Source organism: Macrobrachium rosenbergii, chromosome 21 (genome assembly GCF_040412425.1).
Source record: "Macrobrachium rosenbergii isolate ZJJX-2024 chromosome 21, ASM4041242v1, whole genome shotgun sequence".
Taxonomy (NCBI): domain Eukaryota; kingdom Metazoa; phylum Arthropoda; class Malacostraca; order Decapoda; family Palaemonidae; genus Macrobrachium; species Macrobrachium rosenbergii.
In genome coordinates, this window is record NC_089761.1 from 51,729,273 (window position 1) to 51,757,221 (window position 27,949).

At 37.0% G+C, this 27,949-nt stretch overlaps 1 protein-coding gene and 1 long non-coding RNA gene across 2 annotated transcripts in view; one reads left to right on the forward strand and one right to left on the reverse strand.

Annotated features, from left to right (window-relative positions):
* Positions 1 to 3,302, forward strand: part of LOC136850190 (uncharacterized) — a 19,412-nt gene extending 16,110 nt beyond the window's left edge. The window contains exon 2 of the mRNA XM_067123829.1: positions 2 to 3,302. Coding sequence (XP_066979930.1) covers positions 306 to 2,969 — 2,664 coding nt within the window. The 5' untranslated portion in view covers positions 2 to 305 and the 3' untranslated portion in view covers positions 2,970 to 3,302. The remainder of the gene's footprint in view (position 1) is intronic.
* A 1,408-nt stretch (positions 3,303 to 4,710) lies between these two features.
* LOC136849610 (uncharacterized) overlaps positions 4,711 to 27,949 on the reverse strand; it is a 49,174-nt gene continuing 25,935 nt past the window's right edge. The window contains exons 2-3 of the long non-coding RNA XR_010856341.1: positions 10,551 to 10,633; positions 4,711 to 6,880 (exon numbers count right to left, since the gene is read on the reverse strand). This is a non-coding gene — a long non-coding RNA (uncharacterized lncRNA). The remainder of the gene's footprint in view (positions 6,881 to 10,550; positions 10,634 to 27,949) is intronic.

Consider the following 27,949-nt stretch of genomic DNA (forward strand, 5'->3'; position numbering starts at 1 on the left):
GAACGTCTTGCAGTTGAAAAAAACAGAATCCTCTTCAAAGACTTTCGGACTGAATTTCCTGCCATCAAGAAGCGGTGATCATCTCGGTTTCCCAAGTGATATTAACAATAGCAAACCTACTAAAAGTGTCCGTTAAAAGTACAGAAAATACGATGCTAAACGCAGTGAATTAATTAACGCTTTCCTGTCAGGACTGCTTTTTTTTGTTTTGAGCTGTACAATTCAAAACAAGTAACACAAGATTACGTTTCATTCAAAACACAGTTAATGTGGGAATAACAAAGGTCTACTTCAACAAAGCAAACATGGCCGAAAACACTTCAACAGCCCAAACAGTTCCTAACATCAAACGGGCAACCAAAAGGTTTAACGAGCAGGTGAATTACGGATACTGGATTGACAGAAATCAAGCACGGTACATTGACCAAGAATTGTTTATTGATTCTTCATCTTGGATATTAAAGTCAGATCATTCACAGCCTAACGACTCGGCACATATGACAACTAAAGTCAATTACTGGAGACTACCTGGAGAGCATCTAAATTTCCCATCACATCCAAACCAATGCCTAGATCAATATCACGCCGAAAGATGCAACGTCCAACGAACGATAGACGGAAGAAAAAATGAGATTTCTCCAGGGGATATAGCCACCAATAAACGTGCAAAAACTAATATTATACCACAACAGATATGTGGCCCTCAGGGAGAGAACAGAAAAATAGGAATACGAGACCTTATTGAGCCGGATATAACTAAAGCTCCTCAGACACTAACAAACGAAAAACAAGGCGAACAAACTACCCATCCAAGTCATGAACGCTGTTCTAAATCCTGTACGAAAACTATCTCCCGTCCAAAAGAAACTCCCCTTCGAGGTTCAAACGAAGACAGTCTAGAACTGAATCATAATTCATACCACGCGTGGTCTGACAAAAGTAACCCTAATTCCGAGATGAAATTGAACGAAGCGTACATAGAAAACTTGAATCATTTCATGAGGCCGGCGCTCCCAGTGCCGTCGAAAGTTTATAATAATCTGCAAGATCCGAACACAAGCAGTGCTTTTCAAGAAGACACCAGTAAGGCCGTCGCTGCCAGATGTCCCGAATATACAGAAAAATCACCCGCTTCATTTCCAGCTAAAAAGCAAGATAAAGTGCTTCCCGTAGCGGGAAATTTACTTCCCGGTTCTTGGCAAATTGAGTTTCCTAGTAATTTGCCATGCAGTGAACTTGAAAGTGTCGTGACTGCCTCAGTCGACACAGTACAACCCAGAGAATTTAAGATCCAAAAGTCAGTCAACTTTTTAAATCTGCAGTCGGCAACATATAAAGATGGAATCCTATGTGATGATACACTGATGACTTCGACTGTTGCTGCAACCAGATTGCAAACAAATAACATAACAGCAAGTACTGCTTCCGGTTCAGAATCTTGGTTCAAGTTATTAAGTCAAGAAACTCATGTTTCAAATACTGACAAAGATCAAGCTCAAGCTACTGAAAACATGCAGAAGCTTAAGGAACTACGACAAGGGTTCAGGGGAGCATATTCAAAAATGAACTTTTCAAAATCCAGTGACCATGACCCAAAAAGTCCACCAAATGGAACCTACTCTGAGGAACTCGGTAAAAATCTTGAATCTGCAGCGGGCATCAAACTGAGTGGACACAATCAAAGGCACAAAGAAAATGCAAATGAAATGAAAACAATTCATGTAGACCTAGGGATCGAAGCAAAAATTAAAAGGTTGTTGCAGAATTCTTTGCAAACGAAAATTTTGCGAAAAAATCAGAAACTGTTAAACGCTGTACCAAAGAGCAATACAGGAGCTACGAAGAAGGATGCTATTACTGCTAGTACCTCAAACGCTTCAGTGCAGTATGAGACTACAGTACCAGGTTCTAGTCAAGTTCCAACGTACTTCAAAAGCCCTGGCAACGTGAGGTCCGGGAAGGATGCTCGACAGAAATATGTACGTAATCCTCTTAAAATAATACGAATGGAAATACCCAACGAAAAGAAGCAACTATTTTTGTCCCTGTGTAAGAAGCACCCTGGTTTAATTTCGTATCTCAGCCACCTGGCCTTAAGAAAAAACCCTAAGGCGCGGAATGAAAAGCTACAGTCTGAACTGAAACTAATCCAGCCCAAAGAAACAGGTCCCGAAGGCCTACAGTCCCCATATACTATGGAAGATCGAATTTTATCACCTAGTAAAAACAATGTATTACTTGCTGAATCAGCGTCAAATTCCATAACAAACCAGATAACAGTAACCAATGCAGGGGTTCAGAAAATGGCCCACTCACAAGAAAATAAGACGGCGTCTCATGTTACAGGGATTCAACAAAAGGCAAACTCTGCTCTGGACCATGAAAGCGAAAAATCTTCGTTTGGGCAAAACACAATCAAGCCTGTAAATTATCAACCATCAACAAGCGCTACCGAATACCAAATACTGGTAAACAATTCGTGCGATCAACTAATGCTAAAACCTACAGATAACAGTGGCCAAGTGATAAACACTGCTGAGTGTCCAGCGGAGATGAACACTGTCGACCTCCACGTAACGAGAGATAGTACAGCCTTTCAGCCCATAATAAACAAAACTGATCAACCAACGAGAAACACTTTCGAGAACCAGCCGGTAACAGTCCCGGTAATGGATAACCTACAGACGAATTTTGAGAACGACGAAGCAAAAGCAGCAAACGCTATCGGCGGTCGCGAAAATTCTGTGACGGAAAAATTTCAGCATCTGAAGCACTTCGAACAACTTCTCAAGATGGAATACGACAGGTACATCGAGAATAAACTGAAGCTTCTGCAAGCAGACACCCATAAGAGGGAAAATTCTGGACAAGGCGGACGAAAATCAGCAGAGAAAAAGGATGACGATGATGTTCTTGTTATTGATTACTTTGACGTTGATTCCTTCATTGAAATGGAAACAACTGGTTAAAGGAAAGTGGAAAAGAAACAACTTTAAATTCAATTCACTATGTAACACAAAGTCGAGAGATACTCAGCGATTTTACTGCGTTGTGCAATATGTGCTTTTTTTCATTGTACACGACTAATTAACTGATTTTGTACAAATTTCTGCCATCGTAAATACCAAAGTCAGCGATGCAGTGCACAGGAATAACTTCCCTCACATATTAAATAATGAGTTTTCATAATTCATGTCAAGGGTGTAACTTTAAATAAAAGTTTTTTTTTAATTACTAACGCTGACATTATTCTGTAACCTAGCTAAATTTAATGTACAACTAATAAATGACAAAACATAAAATTTCGTGTTAACTGCCAGCTCCATTTTCATACCTGCTAAAAGAATAGATCATTCATATGATCAATCCACAAATTATTTGCTACTCAAGTTCTAGTCCATGCACACCTGCAAAGATGATCTCCAATTTAAATCATCTCTTATAACCAGCACTCTAGTACTGCTTACAAAAGTGCAAAACTACTGAGCAACATATCTGAATTTGCAACGAGGTCATTTAAACGCTTTAAGTACGAAAGCACCCTATCGAGTGCTTACAAAACTGATCACATATCAAGCTGCGTTATGGTGAATGTCAGACAAAAAAAAAAAGCAAGGACATGAATATTAGTCATGGCATTATAAATCTGATCCATTAATCTCAAAAGAAATATGCAAGGCGTCTAATTTTAATGGAGGTACGTACATTAAATAGCCACTGAAGCTATTTATAAACATATCATCAAAATAAATATCCTGAAAATTAACAATATTTCCAGTCACTCGAGGGTTGCCGATGCAAAATGGTGAAGGGGAGGAAAGTGGGGAACTTTTCCTGTGATATAGTACAGGAGTATCTGACATACAACAGAACTCGTTACGTGATCCATAACTCCAGTTACCAGGAATACTAATACATAAATTAGCGGCAAAAGATTGAGTTTTCGCCAGTTATTTAAAACTCCCCAAAGTAACTAAGGAACTCCACGATTTTCCTATCTGCTCCCACGGGAAAATCTAAGCCTTAAGCGTTTCCTGTAAATTGGAAAAATGTCTTTGCCTATATCTTTTGCAGTGAGAATGCAAAAAGAAAAAAATGCGTACAGAATCGTCCAGATTTCACTATTCCCTGGAGGAACCGTACAGACCGTTGCAAGGAATTCGACAGTACGACCGTTGCAATGAAACAAACATCAGGGACCCATGACTTTCGATATGAAGAGATAAACGATGGCAGTCTGCGGTAAACTTTCAACGACTGTCTTCAATGAAGAGAGACAACAGACTACTACAATCTGTATGTGTATTTAAGACCGCGGCAGTTCATTTCTAAAAGACTAATGCCTGACATAATTCTCGAGCTTCAAGTTATCAATATGGATTATGATCTACAGGGGTACCATGATACATTTTCCTGTGCAAATCCAAAAATAGGAGGAATCATTTTATCTCTCTACAATACAATCATCTCCGCAACACTTCTATAATAGTCAGCACTAAGTATGGATTAATTGGAAGCATAACCACACATTCAAGTAACTTATCGTTTTTCTATAACTGGAAATTTCATTAAATAACACGCATCAATAAGAACCAATTAAAAGAAATTGACATAAGCATAATATACACACTTTACCTTGTTTAGTGCCGTGCAGTGACGATTCGGTTTTACTGCACTAGTTGAACACCTCAACCACATCTTACGATCATCAAGTCTGAAAGTCGTAATGATACACTTATTTCTAACCACAAAAGCAACAGCCCTATTAGCAATTAACGATCTTCACCTTAATACAATACTTTTATCATTTGCATTTTTGAACTTAGTTCACTTGACAAATCAAGTTAGGTTTCTATCGAAGTTTTATTGCTCTAAATTAATATTTTTGAAAGACTTTAGGGAGAGACAATACTACCAACAACATTCTTACCTGGATCAAATTATGTATTTTGTGTTAATAACAAGTCAATGCTGCAACAGCACTGACGAACCGTCCTCTTTATCCTAACACAAACAATGGGTAGACCTTGAACCATGATGCTGTGAATGAAAAGCGAAAAAGCTGTTTACCTTCACCATGAATCAATCAACCCAGATTATTCCCATTGCAGCTCATCAAATTTACGTTTCTTCCAACTAAGATTAACTTAAATATAATCAGCTTAGGAACCTTAACTTTAAAACCCTCTTTATATTACCGACTTCAACTGCAAATTCACATTAACATGTTGAATTATGACATAATCGTACGGCAAAAAAAAAAAGAAAATTAAAATTGTGTTACTATTACTTACCAAAAACGTTCTGGACAACTCTTCTTAGGCGAACACTGCATCTGCTGTCAGTTGCTATTTGACGAATCTCTGACGGGTTGTCAACACAGTGGAAATTGAAGCTTGCACCTCAGTCGCATCTTTAAGATCCGAATTTCTTTACATTTGGAGATGAAAATCGTACTTGAATACTCGAAAGCGCACGGGGCACGACTTTAGCGGTATATTTCGGGTATAATGCAAAATTTCTTCAGGATTTCTACGACAAAAACCTGGAGAATTTTTGCCAAAGCGAATCGGTTAACATTTATCTCAGGACTTATTTTCACTTTTATAATCGCTCAGGTTTCAAGTGGTTAGCCTGTGATCACACAACACAGAATATTAATTGACGAATATAACATAAAAATACTAATAATGTCGAGAGTAAAGCGGACACAATCCGCGTTGTCAATAATACTGGAAACGGATTCACGAATCTAGTATTTATATTCACGATTATTTCCAATAAGTGATCCTCTCGTAATACCAGCGATAATGGCGCTAAATGAGCATTAATCCCATTTACTGCAATAGCTGCCCAGATTAAAAAAATACCAAATTCGAAATTCTAATTAGCCATTTGAACAATTAATACTCAGGTTAAAAAATAAATTAACAGCTGTTATGTATTTCAAATTTGCAACGGAAAATGACGCCAATCATGTGAGAGAGAGAGAGAGAGAGAGAGAGAGAGAGAGAGAGAGAGAGAGAGAGAGAGAGAGAGAGAGAGAGGTATATGAATTATGATTCTAAATCAAACAATACTGCACACAGAAAGACTAAAATTACATTTACCATTACGTATTAAAAAGGGTTGGAAACTTAAAAGCAATCGACAGTTAAAACAAATATGTTCATGTTAGTGACTAAATCTAGATATATACTGGTCTATTAAGCTTTGATAGCATAAAGATTTCGTTGGAGTTTGAGCTGTTAACTGTAACAATCTGATTTTGGACAAGGACAAACAGAAGATTGAAAATCATGACATAAAAAAAATTACAGCAGATTAAACGGTATCTCTTCATCTGGGCAACTAACCTTATACCACATGCTATGATGACCAGTTAATTGTCACGATGATTATCAAGAAATTGCAGGTCCAATTTTTCTTTGCATATTCTACAAGAAAATAACATGCAATTATGAAAATAAAACAAGTCAAAAGCGTATGCAACATGTCTACAAAAAATCTAAATAACATTTAAACAAGTAAAATTCCACAAAAAAAAGTATGGAAACATGAACCCCTGAAGATTATCCAACGATTAATACAATGCCATGCAAATGGCATCGATATAAATACCCTGTGTAAGTAAAAAAAATTACATGGACGTGGCTTTATACGGTTAATGGGTTTCAACCATAAATCGATCACATTTTGCAAGTAGACACTGAATATCAACAGAATGCACACAGCACATAAGAGGCAATGGATGTAAACATAAATTACAGCAAAGCACATAAATATTCTTACCAGTTCATCATCTGATGCTCATGCTAGTTCATTATTTAACTGGTCTCATAGCAAAGTGGTGTCTAGCCTTACCTGAAGAAGATGAAAGCTGAAAAAAAAAGAGATTAAATGTAAATAAATGTCGATGAGAATACTGATAATCGTTCCTGCAGTGATTAACAATTATTAATAAATAAAATAACACTGAGAATACTGATAATCGTTCCTGCAGTGATTAACAATTATTAATAAATAAAATAACACTATTATTTAGCTGAGAAACCAACAAAAACTACCAAACGACAGACTAACATCCACTGGCTGTTACGAATAATTTCGTTGCTATTCCTTCTGCTAATGGGCATTTCATTATTTAAAATCAATTATGGTCGGTCAGTCTTTGCAGAGTAGATATCATTTACAATGTTGTGACACTAATTTAAGAAATTCACAGATCGGCAGCATGTACATTTTATCATTGTAATTAAGCGTCTGTGAACAAAATCAATGTACGATGTGATGAACCACAGTCGGTTCTTCAGGTCCTAAAAAAAAAAAAAAATACTTTAGAATGGGACTGGACTGACTGGCAGCAGTCGTGACAAACCGAGGAGGAAGGAGAGTAACAAAACCACTGAGGCACCTTAAAGCTAATTTTTATTATAATAAAGTTATATACATTATGTACAAGTGAGTCTAGGTTTAGTATTAAATAAATCACATAATTAATTAACAGTCAGAATCAAAAACAAATGTAGCTAAAACTGAGTTACTCTACCAAAAACCTGTAACATCAACAACAATGAACAAACGTGGTAACCATCGCATTAACTCAGTCAACAATAAAATACAAACCACTAAACACTTTAGCAACATCACACAACCAAGCAGTTACATTACAAATAAACAACAAGCAGCATAAATAGTAAAGCACAGCTTACAGCATAATTAACAATAATCAAACAGCATAAACAACATACTCAGGCAGCATAAAAAAAACAATACCAAAGCGGTATAATAGAGCAGCAAAACAATAATCAACAAGCAGCATAAAACAACACACTATTAACTCAGGGTAGCACTGAAAAAATAAAGTCTATCTCCATAGAGACGTCGAGACAGACCCAGCTGTCGAAGAGGATGAAGATACTCAGACGAACTCCGTGAAATCATCGAAGCAGCCAGTGACTGCAAACAGGAACACATCCAACACACAGATGATCACGGCAGAAACGTCAAGACAGCAAATCTGCTGTCAAACAGGAACCAATTCCCCAGATGACTATGGTTTAGTCACCCAACCATCCTCTGCTACCACATTCAACAGGTAAAATGATACCTGCTGAAAAAAATATGGACTCTTTACTGCCGAGACCTGACTCGCTGCCATACCAAACCCGACTGCCGCAGTCAATACGAAGGCGACAGACGTCAACTTCGCACACAAAACAAATACCAACGGGTAAGGAGACAACACCCACAATAAGGGAACAATCTGCGAATGATTGTTCTAAAAAAAACAACCGCTGAACATCACAACGACATGGACCATCAGGCTTGTAAACTTTGTCTGCATCTAATATCACACCATCTTCATACTACTGCCATCACGAACAATCGAACCACTCAGCGTAATAACTTGAATAACAAGACCTTTCACTTAAAAGGGGGTGAATTCTGGATCAAAATAATACATTGCTCTCTCTCACCCCTCTTCTATATAATGAATCGCAAGACAAAATTCCATGAGAACTCGGAACTATCCCATCATGAGAACTAGGAACTCATTTTCCTTTATAGCATGTATAGCTTCATCAACATTCATTTTCATATTACAATCTCGATAATGTATTTTGATTATCGCTATTAACTACTAATCATATTGAGGGGGTCAATATGACTGTTCGATCATGCAACAGCCAAACTGTACCACGCGTTCTCAGCATTAAAAAAAACTATTAACTGAAACAAGGTCATATTCTCCATCTAAGAATATTAATCTGGAACAAGGTCGTATTTTCCATTTAAAAATATTAATTTTCCATTTAAAAATATTAATTTTCCATTTAAAAATATTAATCTGAAAGTAAGGTCGTATTCTCCACCTAAAAATGTTAATCTGAAACAAGGTCGTATTCTTCATGTAAAAACATTAATCTGAAACAAAGTCGTATTCTTCATCTTAAAATATTAATCTGAAACAAGATCGTATTTTCCATTTAAAAACATTAATCTGAAACAAAGTCGTATTCTTCATCTAAAAATATTAATCTGAAACAAAGTCGTATTCTTCATCTAAAATATTAATCTGAAACAAAGTCGTATTCTTCATCTAAAAATATTAATCTGGAACAAAGTCGTATTTTCCATCTAAAAATATTAATCTGAAACAAGGTCGTATTTTCCTTCTAAAAACATTAATCTGAAACAAAGTCGTATTCTTCATCTAAAAATATTAATCTGAAACAAGATCGTATTTTCTAAAAACAATCTGAAACAAAGTCGTATTCTTCATCTAAAAATATTAATCTGAAACAAGATAGTATTTTCCATCTAAAAATTTTAATCTGGAATAAGGTCTCATTCTCCATCTAAAAATATTAATCTGAAACAAGGTCGTATTTTCTATCTAAAAATATTAATTTGAAACAAGGTCGTATTCTTCATCTAAAAATATTAATCCGCAATAAGGTCGCATTCTTCATCTAAATATAATAATCTGAAACAAGGTCGTATTCTCCATCTAAAAATATTAATCTGAAATAAGGTCGTATTCTCCTTCAAAAAATATTAATCTCGAACAAGGTCGTATTTTCCATCTAAAAATATTAATCTGGAATAAGGTCTCATTCTCCATCTAAAAATATTAATCTGAAACAAGGTCGTATTCTCCATCTAAAAATATTAATCTGAAATAAGGTCGTATTCTCCTTCAAAAAATATTAATCTCGAACAAGGTCGTATTTGCCATCTAAAAATATTAATCTGGAATAAGGTCTCATTCTCCATCTAAAAATATTAATCTGAAACAAGGTCGTATTCTCCATCTAAAAATATTAATCTGAAACATGGTCGTATTCTCCATCTAAAAATATTAATATGAATCAAGGTCGTATTCTCCATCTAAAAATATTAATCTGAAACAAAGTCGTATTCTTCATCTTAAAATATTAATCTGAAACAAGATCGTATTCTCCTTTTTAAAAATATTAATCTTAAACAAGGTCGTATTTTCCATCTAAAAATATTCATCAGAAACAAGGTCGTATTCTCCATCTAAAATATTAATCTGAAACAAGGTCGTATTCTCCATCTAAAAATATTAATCTGAAACCAGGTCGTATTCTCCATCTAAAATTATTAATCTTAAACAAGGTCGTATTCTCCATCTAAAAATAATGCAAAAAATTTTACGATAATTATCAGACACACACATTCCAAAATAAGCCAACTGTCATACTCAGTGAGATAAGCTTTATAGCTCAAAAAAAAAAAAAAAAAAAGCTTCCGATACTCCAAGTTATCGTTATGAAAAACTATAAACAGGGACCAAACTCATTTTGTTGCTATACTGATCTAAATTTATGGGAAAACGAGCTTGCTAAATTATCATCGGAACTAGTCTTTACACGAATTCAAATGAAGTCTGAGTCTGTAATTGGCATATCCTAACATACTCTTATACACAAATTCCAAGAAAAACAAATACTCTTTGGTGAGTAATTGAAAATCTTTTATTGCAAAAGCATCACAGCAATTTCATTTCAAAGGTATATTACCTGCTTTCATCTTCTGGAAATGGTTCGAGGAGAAGCACTGACGTCTGCTAGGAACGCTGCCTTTACTATTAACGAGCAAGGTCCTAGAAAAAGAATATCAATTATATATAAAATAATTCTGAAGGTGGCAATATATAAGTAAATTCATTCTAAATGACAGACAAATAGTAAAAATACACGTATGAAAACCTAGCAATAACCACAGCTTCAACTGTTGGAAGACACTCAGTTAATGAATACACTCTGATTTCACTAATAATTATTTATAAAAAGTTGCAAAAAGGTAATTCTGTCAAAGATTTGTTTATATGATAAATGATATCGAAATTATTACAATCTCAGGATTCTGCAAAAAATTTATGCTCAGCCGATACTACTGAGTAACTTTTTTATCACTTATTTTGTTAAGAAACGCCTAGTGGATACTGCGACACCTAAAACTTAAATTTCAATTTTAATTTGTTGTCTTACTTCTATCAAGGACTGAAATGGTGTCCGCACTTATAACGAATGGTACTATTTCAAACAGCTTACTTTGCTAAAACCAGATAAAGGCTTTATCAGTTAAGATAGTTAAACAAAACCTATAAATCCAATACCTAATAAAGTAGAATAGATTACACAATTGAGGCCCAAGCTCTGGGACCTATGAGGTCATTCAATACTGAAACACTGACAGTAAAAAGGTCTGAAAGGTGTAACAGGTGGAAAACCTCACAGTTGCACTATGAATCAATTGTTAAGAAAGGGTTGAAAGTAAAATGGGAGAAAGAGATTATGAACGGAGGTACAGTAAAAGGAATGAAAGGAGTTTTAGCTAGGGGACCAAGGGACGCGACAAAGAACCTTAAGTAATGCCTACAGTGCACCACATGAGGTGCACTGACGGCACTGTCCCCCTACGGGACCAAGAACTAATCCCCTTAATCATAGGTGAGGTACTGGCCAGTATTATTCAGTTACACAGTTTCATACAAATCTTTAGGGAGAATATTTGGTAGTGGTGAAACTTTCAAACAAAATAAATTGATAACAAATGAACAGCTACACATGCTGAAGGCCTAACCATTTTTCTATCAAATACCACTTTTCTTAACGATTAAAGATTGCGTGCAGAACCCTAATGTAAACTGTTCAATGACCTCTGAGTGTGTGAAGAGAACTGTAACACAAAAACTTCTATGACATTGATCCACAGTTTGCTGCCAGTTTTCACATAAATATGCAAAGAAAAGTTTGCGAAAGCAATGCGTACTCCTTAGGTACCACCTCTTCACTACAAGAACTTCAATTAATGAATGGTGAAGAAAACACTAAATCCGTTCTTGCAATAGTTCTTCATTGGCGGGGTGGGTAGAGCTCTCGGCTAGCAAGCTGTTGGCCCAGCGTTCGACTCTCCGACCGGCCAATGAAGAATTAGAGGAATTTATTTCTGGTGACAGAAATTCATTTCTCGTCATAATGTGGTTCGGATTCCACAATAAGCTATAGGTCCCGTTGCTAGGTAACCAGTTGGTTCTTAGCCACGTAAAATAAATCTAATCCTTCGGGCCAGCCCTAAGAGAGCTGTTAATCAGCTCAGTGGTCTGGTTAAACTAAGATATACTTGTGAGCCGTTCTTGCAATGGTAGATTTTGACTGAAAACACTCCAAATGCGTAGTTGTTATGGCCACGTAAGCTTGACAGACGCACTTGTGGACTGATAATTTGATAATCCCTTTACGCACACCCTTGTAGCAAGTTTGACTGAAATTCCTTCAACGGTACAGGTAATGTTGTGATGACTGAGATTCACAGCCATACGTATGGATGACCAATGGATGATTTTTCTTCCCTTCACATCTGTATCAGACATCCTACCTGTACTCACTTGCTTGAAATACTTGGAATCAGGCAGGTGACGTTGCAATGACAAGGTAAATGTGGTAGCCACACTGACAAACATACAAATGGACATAAAGAGGTGATCTCCTTTCATATAAATATATGTATGATGATCTAAATTTAGACCAAGTTTGACTGAAATGGCTTCAACAATGTAGGGAGCGTTGCAATGAAACGGTTAGTCTGACCGACACACTGATGGGTGGACACAGATATAGAGGTACTTACTGTTGAGCATCTGTGCAGGGCAATTTACCTTTGTTTCAAGCTTGACTGAAAATCCTTCTGCTATGTAGGAAGAATTCCAATAAAAATTAAGCATGAACGACGCATTGATAGACAAACAGGCAAACTGACTGGTGATCTCTGTCTATTACTAAGCATGATGATGTACGTTTTTACCAAGTTCAACTTAGATTTTTACTCTTGTATGAGAAGTTGGAATGACAAGGTAAACGTGACATTCACAAAGACTGACATAGCCAGGACTAATGAAAACTTCTCTTCATCTACATATTACATTTATTCATGTGCCATGTTTGACTGAGATCCACTCAACAATTTAGGTGGGGTTTCAGTGATACGGTAAGATATGCGGATACACATACACAGAGATGGTATCACTTCATCCCCATCTATGCATGACGTCTACCTTAGAACATAGTTTAAAAGAGACTCCCCCGCCAACAATCTGGTAGGAGGAACTGCACTGGCGAGAGGCAGATGAATAAATAGATGGATGGATAGACATATGATCTCCTCTCATGAGCACCTATGAATAATGGTCTACTTGCATAGCAAATTTGACAACGTCTTTCAACCGTATTTGAGTCAGGATGCTAAATGTCTTCAAAGGGAAGGTCTTCCATTTGGGCCTGGGCATGGCGCTACACACATTCTCCCGTGTGTTGGTTCATTAGTGGCGAGGAGTCATCTGCATGACTTCCTACCACTAATGGGCCAAAACACGGGAGAATGAGTGTGGCACTATGCTCAAGCCAACAATCCTTACCGATACTATACTTGGGTTAAGGTCAAGCTGACGATATATGTAAACTCATACCTTCAGGTTTACCTATCCATTTCTCCTGAACAACATAGGTGTATTAGAAGATGGAACAGGAGCGAGAGAGGATTAACACCAAGATAAAAGAATAGACAGTAGACTTACGACCGAACCTAAGGAGTGATCTGATGAGAGTCAAGTATTTTGTGAGATACCGGAAGGGGCCAGAGGCCTTTAGTTGCTCCGACTGCCAGTAGGGGACTAATAAAATAACCTGACGAAGTGATATAATCATGTGCCCAAATTCCTCATAAATTTAAAACATATACAAAAGAGCACTCAAGTCAACAGCATTTAGTAGTATACGAAAAAGCAGCATGCTAAAACATACTCAGGACAGAACAGATAATTTTGCAACGAACTGAAATATACTGCCAAAAGAAGTACGGTAACAAGTCATTCCAAATGTCTCCCACAGTTTGGAATGTTCCTTGTCTTCTTCATACCCTCAAGTTAGTAATGTACGAAAAGAGTAGAATATTAAAACATAGTTTGGGCAGAACAACTAAGTTTGCAATTCAATGAAATGTACTGCCAAAATGAGTATAGCAAGCAGGTCATTCCAAAGGTTGCTACAATTGTTCTTTGCACACTCTCCCACAGTTTAGAATTTACCTTGTTCTCTTAATACCTTTGCTCTTTAAACTTTGTCTCCCAAACTTTAGAATTTCTCTTGATCTCTTAATAACATTAACTTCTGCTAACATCTGAATCCTTCAAAAAAGCATAAATTAGTTCCACAAGGAATATTCATCACCAAGGTTCTAATACTTGTCACTGAAGTTAAAACAATCACATAGATCTTAGTACCTGCAAAACAGAAACAAGGAAAGCGAAAACAAAATAAAGACTAGAGCTTTATCCCAATAAAGCTAGAAAATCGCCTCCCCACTCATACGAGACTCTACGTCAGGAAAACCAGAAGCGGGAAGAAAATGTTCAAACCTAGGAGACTGAGGGGAATCACCGAACTGTGCAAGCATCCAATTAACCTCATATTAAAGCGCAGTAGCCGAAACAATTGGCTACCAACAGAAGGCGGTAGTTCTGTTTCGCATATATCAAGAATGAAAAATATGAACTACAAAGGAATTTATCTCCAAGAAAAATTGATCTTCAAAATTACTATGATGCTCTCTCTCTCTCTCTCTCTCTCTCTCTCTCTCTCTCTCTCTCTCTCTCTCCATTACGAAAAAGAATGAAGAAAATTCTTTAAAAGAACACTGCACTTATTCCTAAGGTATAGCCGAAAATAGGTTGTATGTGTGCATCCTTTAAGACTAGTAATTTATCCTATTCCATGAGCATGGAAAGAAACAATGCAAATATATATACAGTAATTCTCCTAGGCGAGGCGACAGAGAAGGGTATAGCAGAGCATATAAATAAAAACGATAAAAGTAAAGAGGAAGAGTCAAGAAGTAACATTAAATGGAAACCCTGCTGAATAAGTGCTGGGACGTGTTGGTCTCGCAGCTGTTGCCTATCTCTGGTACCAAGTGTATGGTGATCAACTGGAGCCATGAACAGACCACCTGTAATGGTAGCATCATAGTTACTGAACATCTGCATTCAAGGCAGCAAGTAATGAAAATATAGGAAATGGATATCGTTAAGTCCGGCACTCGCGTTCGATTTCGTCGTACACAAGTTTGATATAAGCAAGGATATAAAGACCTTGATCGTGTGATGCCATCGGAGTGGGAAGCCTCCAAAAAATTTACTGTTAACTAACGTGAATGTAAGGCTGGACAAATAAATTACACTCAAGTTAAGTAGAGGAACCGTTAGGATTGAGGCAATCTCGAATGATGATGAGCTTAACACTCTTGGCTTTGGCTTCTGGATCGCTGCATTTCTTCTCACCAAAATTTGTATGCAAAATCCTTTGCTCTAAAGAATACGTTTCAGAATGTCATAAAAGGGAGGTAGGACATGTGAAATATCCAACTGGTTAAAAAAAAAAACTAAGCTTATTAAGTATAAATAGTATTAACCTAACCCGTCGCCTTTGCCGAACAGTATTAAAAGCAACTAGCAGTAAAGTCTCTGCAACCAATATGTCAAGTGTTTCTGTGGCTTCACGTTTTCCTGCTTTCTAGATTGTGAAGCTGAAGGGGAATATAACAAATGATGTTGAACACCTGACAGTTCCCAAGCTGCGTTGGCTCTGTTGCCGAACAACACGTAGTTATCTAGTAATTAAGGCTCATATTATTACAGTCAATAAAGGGCATCATGGCCTGGTTCTTCTGGCAGTTTTTAATGGATAAGGAAACTTCAAAATAGCTGATATTGGAACAAACCGAAGAATGTCGGATGGGGGAGTGATTTGGTGAGAAACTGGAAAACAGAGCATTTCGGCTTCCCTAAGACACCCAACCCCCGACCCCGGTTTATCAAATCTGCCATTATAATTTGCCCTAACTGATGATGAAGCATTTCCCCCGCGATAACATTTCATGAAACCATTCAAAGAGTACTCAATAAAGATTAAATATTCTTATGAGGAGGCTTTGTCCAGCTCGAAGAATGGCAGAAGCCGCATTTGGAATACTTCGGGCAAAATTCAGAATTTCATAAGTCCTGTGAATATAAAATCAAAGAACCTATTTAACATAGTTTGCCTTGCTGCGTTTTGCACAGTTTTTTAAGAGACGTCCAGTGTAACTTACTATGACAGCTCCAACACTAAGGATATGAATGAAGGCGGTGATATTTTTGGTGAACCGTGGTCTTACACCCAACATACGGTTTACTGATCAGTTAAAAAATATATGTATTGTACAAGACTTGAAGAATAGGGATGTTTCAACAAAAACAGAAAGCCAAACATTTTATTTACAGTTCAGTATTTTATGTTCTAATTTGAATATACTGTACAGTGTTTGCAGAATAGAAAGAAAGACACCACTCACGCGCAAATTATCAGTTTTGAACGAGACAAATCTGAGAAATACCTGTTTGTCTTGTTAATTGTTCATTCTTAACTACTCGGCCAATTCTACCGGCCTCGCTGACAGCCGGCTTAGATGGCATCAGACCTGACAGTAAATTCACCTTGCTCACATCTTCACAATATTCTTAGACCCCGCCCACTCCGAAGGCATTGCACGACGAAATCGAAGGCGAGTGTCCCTGCTTATATGTTGGAATGACTTCTACCGAGAATAACCATATTGAATTAGGGCAAATGTATCAATGACAGATTTCAAGACATCATTCCTCATTGGAGGGGTCGATATCGTACTCAGCTAGCACTCTGATGGGCCGTGTTCGACTCTCCGGCCGGCCAGTGAAGAATTAGAGGAATTTATTTCTGGTGATAGAAATTCATTTCTCGCTTTAATGTACCTCGGATTCCACAATAAGCTGTAGGTCCCGTTGCTAGGTAACCAATTGGTTCTTAGCCACGTAAAATAAGTCTAATACTTCGGGCCAGCCCTAGGAGAGCTGTTAATCAGCTCAGTGGTATGGTTAAGCTAAGGTATACTTAATTTAATTACCGAGGTCCTACACGTTACAGCCAAAAACCTATTTATCCTCTTACGGAGATCGAAAGCACGTTATTCCATCCATTCTTTAAATCTTAATGTTGGCCATTTCTTCACACGATCAGACTGATTGTTTACCTAAAACTTTAAAACAGGCTAATTATGAGCGGATTTCAAACTGATAAAACTAGACTAATCTGTTTCCGATATCTCCTACAATACAAACCACTCTTTATTAACCCTTGATTACTATTGATCAGTAACTGGTGTTCATCATTTTAGAAAATTTCAGCATGATTTGCCGGCAGCCAGCTAAACTAGACCACAGTCACCACTAAATGACTTGTTTTTCCTTTATCATAACACAAACACTGAAATGTTGTCGCCAAATTAGTACATACACACGTTCCACAACGCCCAAAGATCCGCACATTATCTAGGGGAATTAAAAGCGACTTACGCCACATAAGCAGATCGTCAATGTTATCAAAGAAAGATGGGATATGATCCCTGCCCAATCATACATACACCGTATAGCCTCTTAAAGTTACCAACAATTCCACCTTCTTGGATGCATTTTAAACGGACCTTCATTTCACACTGAAGCCTTGCGCTAATATTTCATACATACCGTAACTTACGCACCATAATGTCCCGGCTCTTCTCTCGCCTAGTCTATGACTGGCCTCTACCACAGATAATAGTGTACATGCATAGCAAAAATTCCATCCATAACATTCCGCAGTCACTGATACTGTAATGGCTCTCCGTACTAAACTACGCTCCATTTATCCATTATAATCTTACTAGTGCTTTGCTTAAGCCCTTACAACCAACTCTGCATTTTCTCGTATTCCAATCAGAATGATTTCTTTAAAAAAAAAAAAAGTATATCTTAGTTTTACCAGACCACTGAGCTGATTAACAGCTCTCCTAGGGCTGGCCCGAAGGATTAGACTTATTTTACGTGGCTAAGAACCAATTGGTTACCTAGCAACGGGACCTACAACTTATTGTGGAATCCGAACCACATTATACCGAGAAATGAATTTCTATCACCAGAAATAAATTCCTCTCATTCTTCATTAGCCGGCCAGAGACTCGAACTCGGGCCTAGAGAGTGAAACCAACTATTTAACATTGACTTCATCATTCCATCATCAGGCATTCTAACTAATTACGAAAGCAAATGAAATTATCATAAAATCATTCACTCCCCTTTCTTAATCTTATATATTCACACTTACGTGGAGTATGATAACTCAGAATTTGTCATTGAGTTTACTTTTACCTTGCAACAATTACTTATTCATATATTTTTAAATCCCTAAAGTTGTTGTTTCTGAAGAAACCAACACAATGGACAACAGCCCAATCCACTCATGATGAATAGATCGCAAAATAGCCTCTAGTGTGGAGAGTCACATTTGGTGCTCCATACACTCACCCAGAAGTCTCACCAGCAATACGATGAACCCTGCTACATGCAGGAAACCATTCATTCATCCATTGTCGCTTCAAGACATTCCACCAATCCCACTGAACAGACTATCCGGACTTTTCTACAGCATCCTTTTCTCCTTCATCCCACGTAAATTGTACATTGTTTTCACAGCCTATAGTCTTCTATTGTTTCCACGTGGACAAATTTTCCCAAAACACTGATCCATATCTTCATCCATAAAAATTTCTACTTCTTTCAGGTTTCTCTTCATTTCTCACCCTTCATGTCTATCATACACCACATATCCTATGCAAACAATACCTATCAGCAGCTTCAACCTTATTCCTTTCACACTGGCATTCAACAACCACATTCGACTTCTTTAAACTTCTTTAGGGATTAGTGTCAACAATCCTCACTCTCTTGTCTTTCATACACACTTATCTCTTTCCAGTCTTGAGCACACCATAATTGTTAGTATCATCCTTGTTTTAACCGTACTATAACTAAATGCTAATATCCTACCATCAATTACATTTACTTCTACTAGACGAAAATAAAAACCAACTGTTTTCATTCTTCCATTATCCATAACATTCACTACCGCATCCATTCTCATAACCTTACTCTCATTTATTTGCTCTTTGTCTATGCCCACACTCCACCTATTAAAAACTTACCTTGTCTTTCCCTGTCATAATATTACCACAACCTTCCTCAGTATACCAAGTATATCGCATGATTTCTTTCGCCTTTATCCTTATACAACAGAACCATTATTCCTCTCTCTGGAACCGTTTCCTCCTCCAGATATGCCTCTAATCCGGTGGTCAGGCGCTCACACTCACAACTCTGGCCTAAAATGGAAAACTGCACTATCTGCAAAATTTTCGAAATTGAGATATGCCACATACTGGGCTCGTGAAACACAAAATACACGAGTTAACTGCAGTTTCAGAGTTATTCTTCAATGCTTTCCACGAGTATTTAGGGTGTCCCATTTGCAGTATCTGCCAAATCAGTAGCAAGGCAAGTGAAACTGTAGTATCAACCATTTTTCTCAGTTTTTGTATTTTTGCAGATACTGCAGTCTTCCATTTTAGGGCAGAACTGTACTGCATCGTTTCACTAGTAATAGTACTGAAGTATTTTTCCTTTCTTCAACCCCATACTTATTATCCGTACATCCTCACCACCACTTCTGGGAGCATCCTCAAGTTGACGCAGTTCCTCGTTAGGGAAGTCGGTAGAGTTGTGGGCTAGCACTTGCTAGGCCCGAGTTCGAGTCTCCGACCGGCTAATGAAGAATTAGAGGAATTTATTTCTGGTGATAGAAATTAATTTCTCGCTATAATGTGGTTCAGATTCCACAATAAGATGTAGGTCCCGTTGCTAAGTAACCAATTGGTTCTTAGCCACGTAAAATAAGTCTAATCCTTCCGGCCAGCCCTAGGAGAGCTGTTAATCAGCTCAGTGGTCTGGTAAAACTAAGGTATACTTAACTCAAGTTGACGCTAGCCTTTTACACTGTCGAATCATTCAGCGCGCTTCTTTTCTATCCTCCTCATTTAGCAAAGCTTCAAAATAATCTTTCCTTCGACTCAGAGCTGCATTCTCATCTTACAGTGATAGCCATTTGCCATGGTGTATTCTGAAATCCATTTGATCTTTATCTTTCTAAATTTACTTCCCCAGATAAAGAACTTTTTCTTATTTTCAGTATTTGCCTCCATTTTATTCTCTCCTCTTCCTGACTAACCTTTACATTCCTTAATTTCATTCACTGCGCCACGTTTCTTCTTCACACCAATTTCCCAATCTTACTTCACACCAATTTCCCAATCTTACTTCACACCAATTTCCCAATCTTAAATTCTCCTTGATGACCCTCACAAACCCATACCGGATTTTTACATTAATCCATTTTCATCCATCATTGCCTGTTAAATTATTCTGTCTTAGGCATACATATCTTCATTGAATGTATAGACATTTTCAACCCACCCTTTAAAAACTCAAAATCAACTTTAGCATCACCCTTATAACAGTAGGATCTATCTCCATCCACGTACATCCCTTCTCTTCAATTGACTGTGTACTCTCATCTACTTTGACCTAAAACAATCTAACAAACTTTCCCTGAACATTTTCTTTTTCCCCAAGTAGGCTATACTGATTAATCCCAGTTCTACTGAGGAAACCTTGTTTTCCCAAAAATGAAGACCCTTCTGCATACATTTCCACATGTCACTCCAATTATTTCTTCTCCAGAAACTCAACAACTATCAGCAATGCCATGTCTTAGCATTTAAATGATACCATGCATAATCACAAATAGTTGTTTTACATCCATATATCCACAGACTCAAGACACTCATATATCATCATGCATTAATTTATTTCATGCACGGATACAAGACACTTTCATAGCCTATACCATCAAGCACTAATATATCTCGTGCAGACTCAAGAAACATCCATACATCATCATGCACTAATTCATTTCACGCACAGATTCACGGCACTTTCTTATACCATCATGAGCTAATTTATTTCATGCAAAGACTCAAAAAACAAACAAACACACACACACACACACACACACACACACACACACACACACACACATATATATATATATATATATATATATATATATATATATATATATATATATATATTATATATTATCTATACATATACATATATTATATATAAGCATATATAATATATATATATATATATATATATATATATATATATATATATATATATATATATATATATATATATATATATATATATATATATATATATATATAGTTAAGTATACCACTGAGCTGATTAACAGCTCTCCTAGGAGTGGTCCGAAGGATTAAAATTATTTTACGTGGCCAAGAACCAATTGGTTACCTAGCAGCAGGACCTACAGCTTATTGTAGAATCCGAACCACATTATACCGAAAAATGAATTTCTACCACCATAAATAAATTCCTCTAATTTTTCATTGGTCAGCCGGGGACTCGAACTCGGGCCTTGCAGAGTGCTAGCCGAGAACTCTACCGACTCTTCCAACGAGGAACTACACACACACACACACACACACACACACACACACACACACACACACACACACACATATATATATATATATATATATATATATATATATATATATATATATATATGATCTGTGAAATGTGTCTAAAATATGTGCACCTATTCACAAGTGAGCATGTAATTCTAAGCGATAGCACTTCGCAAATAAAAACAATAAAGCGGCCAACGGACGGCATTACCGAATACAGCAAAGTAAAGGCTGCATAACCTGTACGTCATGTAATTTACAGTGGACAGCCACTATTAATAAAATTACTGAGGCCTAATTTTCCAAAAATATACGGCTTAAAACCACCAATTTCACTAATTCAACAACCGTATTAAACCAATCGAAACCTCGTTACCCCACACGCCAATGACCGGAAATTTAGCTACCAAGCCACCTGTCAAATAAGGCTTTCCTAATTCTGTCTCAATGCTATATCACTTACACTCATAAAATTATATTTTACTATACATAAAATTTCTACCTCAAATTACCCTCAGTCTTCGATATGTAAAGAATATTACCTACATACATTTTTCAAATGAATGTGACGAAAAGAACATAAATCCTTACGCGTCCATATTTTACTCTAACAAACACAAATAAAAGGAATCTAGGCTTTAGCCTCTTACTCACAAACGGTTTCCGGAAATCTTTCACCTGAAGGTCAGTACCCGACAACTATATTGTTTTAAAAGTTCTTCGACCGCAGCAATATAACTTAACACTTGCAAACTATTTGAGCGAACAAGGGGAACACATAGTTTACGTCAACTCTTATTGTAAAGCTATTGATACCACATATTTTAGCCAGATATATATTTTGCCCGCATTGGTACCATAATAAGAGAGCCATTCTTCTTCCGTTTTACTCACCAATTATATAATTAAATTACACACAATATATATATATATATATATATATATATATATATATATATATATATAATGTAAAAGAGAGATACGGATATACAATGTGTGTGTGTGTGTGTGTGTAAACACACAATTATATATATACTATATATATATATATATATATATATATATATATATATATATATATATATATATATATATAGATATGTATATATATAAACATATATATATATAATATATTATATATATATATATATATATATATATATATATATATATATATATATATATATATATATATATATTATATTATAGAGAGAGAGAGAGAGAGAGAGAGATGCGCTGACGCACACACAAACACACACATACTATATGTATGGAATTTTTTATTACACCGTGATTTATATACAATCATGAAGCTACAAATGTCGCTTAATATCAAATTCACGCTACCTCGGGAATATCCCCGATGGGGAATTATCACCGAAGGGGAATTTATAAGTGATAAATGGATTGGTACTGCCGGGTCGCGATCCTGGTAGCTCAGTGGTAGAACGTCGACTGGAGTTGCTGGATAAGTATCTGTGTCGAGGGATCGCGACCGGGCAGTACCAATCCATTTATCACATATAAATTCCCCTTCGGTGATAATTCCCCATCGGCGATATTCCCGAGGTAGCGTGAATTTGATATTAAGCGACATTTGTAACTTCATGATTGTATATATGCATGTATGTACAGTATATACATGCGTAATTTGTAGAATCAAGGGTAGGAATACAGTGGAGAATCACACTTGCTTTATTCCTTCCTATGCTTCTTGTTTCCTAATCCCATCAGATAATTCTATGGAAAATGAAATAAATTAATAAATTTAAGTATATCTTAGTTTAACCAGACCACTGAGCTGGTTAACAGCTCTCCTAGGGCTGGCCCGAAGGATTAGACTTATTTTTACGTGGCTAAGAACCTACTGGTTACCTAGCAACGGGACCTACAGCTTATTGTGGAATCCGAACCACATTATGACGAGAAATGAATTTCTATCACCGTAAATAAATTCCTCTAATTCCTCTTTGGCGGCTCGGAGAGTCGAACGCTGGGCCAACAGCGTGCCAGTCGAAAGCTCTACCACTCCTCCAAAGAGGAACTTCAATAAATTAATAAAAGGAACTGAACAGGTAAAACTGAATTATGTTACAATATATACCAATATAAAATTATAGAAACTCACTTGAAAATTACACACACTAGAGCACACCTGAACACATACAAATCGTAAATTACGTTATTTATGGACACAGTTACTTATGGTTACATATGAGCAAATGAAAAAGATCATATAAAATATAAACTGAGCAAATTGCGTCTAACAACTATTTTAAAACTCCAAAAAGTTCCACTTATACAACGCTACATAAACATGCATAATACGCTAGCCCACGTAGTTAGTGCCGTCAGTGCATGTGGTACACTGTAGGCATTACTTAAGGCTCTTTGAAGCGTGACTTCTGCCCCTAGCTGCAGCCCTTTACGTTCCTTTTACTGTACCTCCTTTCATATTCTCTTTCTTCCATCTTATTTACCTCTGACTCCCAACAACTGATTCATAGTGCAACTGCGAGGTTTTCCTCCTATTACACCTTTCAGTCAATTTTACTGCTAATTTCCGTTTCAGCGCTGAATGACCTAATTGGTCCCAGCGATTGGCCTTTGGCCTAAATTCTGTATTCAATTCAATTCAATAGGCTAACGGTTTACCTTACAAGTGACAGAACCACACAACCCGAAAAAAAAATATATATAAAAAAAAGATCTGAGGTACAATTAGTAACGAACAACTTAATAGAGGCAATATGCGTGCTTAACGAGGGGACACGTAGTTTTTAATTTAGAGACTGAAATATTAAAAGTTTTTGATGGTTTTGTGCTTGGCCAATAACTTGGAAATCTTCGTTAATTATACGAGTTTTTCACTGGGTGGCATGATTTCTTACACTAAATAGCTCTGGACTGGACAATCGACAACCAGTTCTGTAACTTGCCCCGTTATGGGAGTCGGGTCTGGGGCCCTGAGAAGCCACATGGTAGTTCCGACTCAAGTTCCCAGATTACATCCGGGACAGGTATGTTCATAGACAACAACACTAAACGTCATCAAAGCCGATTTTTATTAACATTCCTGTTACAGATGTACAATACTCTGGGAACATATGTCGGGTCTGCATAAACAATACCTGGCATCATCAAAGGGCAAAGTGGATCCTTAAGCATACACCTTGTTAAAGTGCTCTTGGGTAACCATATACAAGTGTGTCCATAAGTAACATGAATTTGTTTTGTTTTTGTGTGTTTAAGTGTGCTCTAGCGTGTGTAATTTTGGAGTGAGCTTTTATAATGTTTTTTTAATGAAATATATTTTAATGTCATTCAGCTTTGGCTGTTCGGTTCTTTTTATTAATTTACCCGATTTTCCACAGAATTCCCTAATGATGAGATTTTGAAACAAGACATGCAGAGGGAATAAAGATTAGATATATATATATATATATATATATATATATATAAATTAATATTTATCACTTACACAATTGTTTTGTGCATTAGTAGAATTATATATAGGACCTCATTCAAATTGGACGGTATCTAATAGAGTATTTATTCAGAAAATAATTATTCCATTAGATACCATCCAGTTTGAATGAGGTCCTGTTAGTAATATATACAGTATATATATATATATATATATATATATATATATATATATATATATATATATATATATATAATTTTATAAATATTCTGCTGTTTCGCCCTATATGCACATTGTAGAACAACAACAGGAAAACGTCTTTGTCCGAGCAGGGTAGTGTTAGGCCATTCAAATTTAACGTTCGTACATAGCAGAACTCAGTAGCATTAGGGACTTAACCCCATAGGAAAAATTTCCACAGTCAACCTTATGATAGGTGGCCTTAAGCTTTTTTCCCCTGTACTATGTCGGCGAACTGTTCTGACCAAAGTTTCAGACCCTGAGGGCGTAAAGAGACGATACACTGTGTGCGACCCCGAGAGGTCACAGAGAGATTTTAACTACCGAGGGTAGACCGAGTCAGCTCTTCCTGCTCGGACAACCCTTTGTCTCTCCATCTTTACGTTCTTAAGGGCGAGGTTCAGTGTTTCACTCAGTACCACTTAAATATTGGAATTTTTGCTTGAAACTTTCACAGATTGTGAAGACCACCTCAGACATGGTTCACAGTGATTTTCATGAAAATATATTCATAATTTTTTTTAATGACTATTTTATTTTTTAAATCCACTTTTCTCAACCGACTTTGAGATGCTATTTTGTGGCTATCTGTGGTAGAACATAGCTCAAATTTTTGGGGCTCATTTTATAGGTAAAAACAAAGACTTTGGTCCATAAATAGCTATTTTACATATATAATAATGACGTAGTGAATATTTTAAAAAATATTTTTTTCCAAGTTTTCGTGATATAAAACCATGCTGTATAAGTTTAGAGTACCACAGGAATATCTCTGGATCATTTTACTCTCTAAAGTGTCACCTTCAAAATGAGACATAATCCATTGAATTCTGATAAAAAATAACCAAGTTATAGCAATTTAAAGCCCAAAACCTTAAGTTTCGAGAAAACGCATGGTAAAGTTTGACAATAGTTGTATCATATTCTGTTTCAGTGTTGCCAAATAAACTGTGATTATTTGTTCATGGCCTCATTTTAATATAATACTGAATTAGGAGAACTGGTTTTGGGTCTTTATCGGTGATGAACATTGGCCCCTTGTGTGCCATGTACCTAAAATCAGGAAAAATATAAATTATTATGTGGGAGGTGGCTGGCAACTACCAAAAATTAACCATACCATATATATAGATATATAAATATAATTTGCACGTGTGTGTGCAAAAAATATATATATATATATATATATATATATATATATATATATATATATATATATATATATATATATATATATATATATAAATATATATATATATATATATATATATATATATATATATATATATATATATATATATATATATATATATATATATATATATATATATATATGTGGTGCATCTTCATATTGTGAGAGAAAATAATGAGTAAAAAGCCACAATAGTGTATCTGATAAACTGCATTAAATACCAGCGTGATTACCATATTAAATTATTGTGCACACCAAAATAACTTCAGGAGAATGTTTCTGAGATATTAGGGCACGTTCTAAACACTTTAACTCAATTTTGAGGGGTGGTCGATTTTTTAACCCAAAAATGCTGAACCTTGCCCTTAAGTGGCTAAGTGAAGTGGCAAATTCTTCCCAGAACTTCCGATTGTCCGTTGATGCGCAGCAACCTTTGTATAACAGTAAGTCTGGAATTTTCGTTCAAAACTTCACCAAGTTACTAGTATCTCTTCCTTATTTCCCTTTCCCTTTGTTTCAGTCTTTCGCCACCATCAATACCAAAGCATTTTGCTTTTACGAAGTCTAGATTAAGTATAATTTTTATTGTTTAGCGTCATCCAACTATTCCAGTGAAGCAACTAGGAATTAGGGAAGGTTGCGCAAGTTATTTCAAATTCTTTATGCAGCCTTGTCACAGTAGACACTGCGGCAGACATTAGCCTGATCGCCAGAGCCCAAGTGCCAGCCGGTGCCATTGTTGACGAAAAAACCCGGTGGGAAGTGAAGTGGATAGAGGGCCACACCATTACCGTTCCCACGGTCCAGCTCCAGGTTACGACACCTTGGGACACGCTACCCCACCTCCTTGGCGTGGTGGGTGGAATTTGGCCCAGAGTGGACTTCCTGTTGGGACGGGACCTTCTCTGGGGAAGCCCGTTACCACCGCCACTTCGCAGCCACGCTGCCTCCTCCACGGAGGCCCCGACTGTAGGAGAACCTGATAAGGACAAAACCCCACCTTCTGCCTACCGAAGTGGTCAGCGGAAAGGGCACACACTGAATCATTCTAGGCCTAGCCCTCTCCAGTCGCGAAGGGCTGGCCCACAAAGAGGTCCTCCCTCTCCCCGAAAAGACATTCAGGAGGAGCAGTACTGCTGCAGGACGTGCAAGCAGACATGCCACTCCACAAATTGGGAGGGCTGCCCAAGCAAGCAACGCCCAGCGGACGCCCCCGAACAAGACTTTCAGAGAGGCTACGATCTCCTGCTGGGGCAGGAATCTCTGCCGCAGCCAGATTCAAGTCATCCGCGAGGTATCGTACCTCCGGACCCCTTGTCGGGCATGCCTGACCCTTAACTGCTGCCAGTGCCACTTGCAAGCACTGAGCAGTGCCACGCTCCATCCGGCACGGACGTTGAGCCGTCAATTGAGAAGGACCATATGCTGGGCCTAAATCATGAGGCGAATCCTCCTCTGGGAGAGTCAAGATTCCCCACACCTTTGATCATCGCAACCGAAGAGCCTCCAGCACCCGACACTACTTCTTCACCAAATCTGAAACCAGAGGATGAACCCCTGGA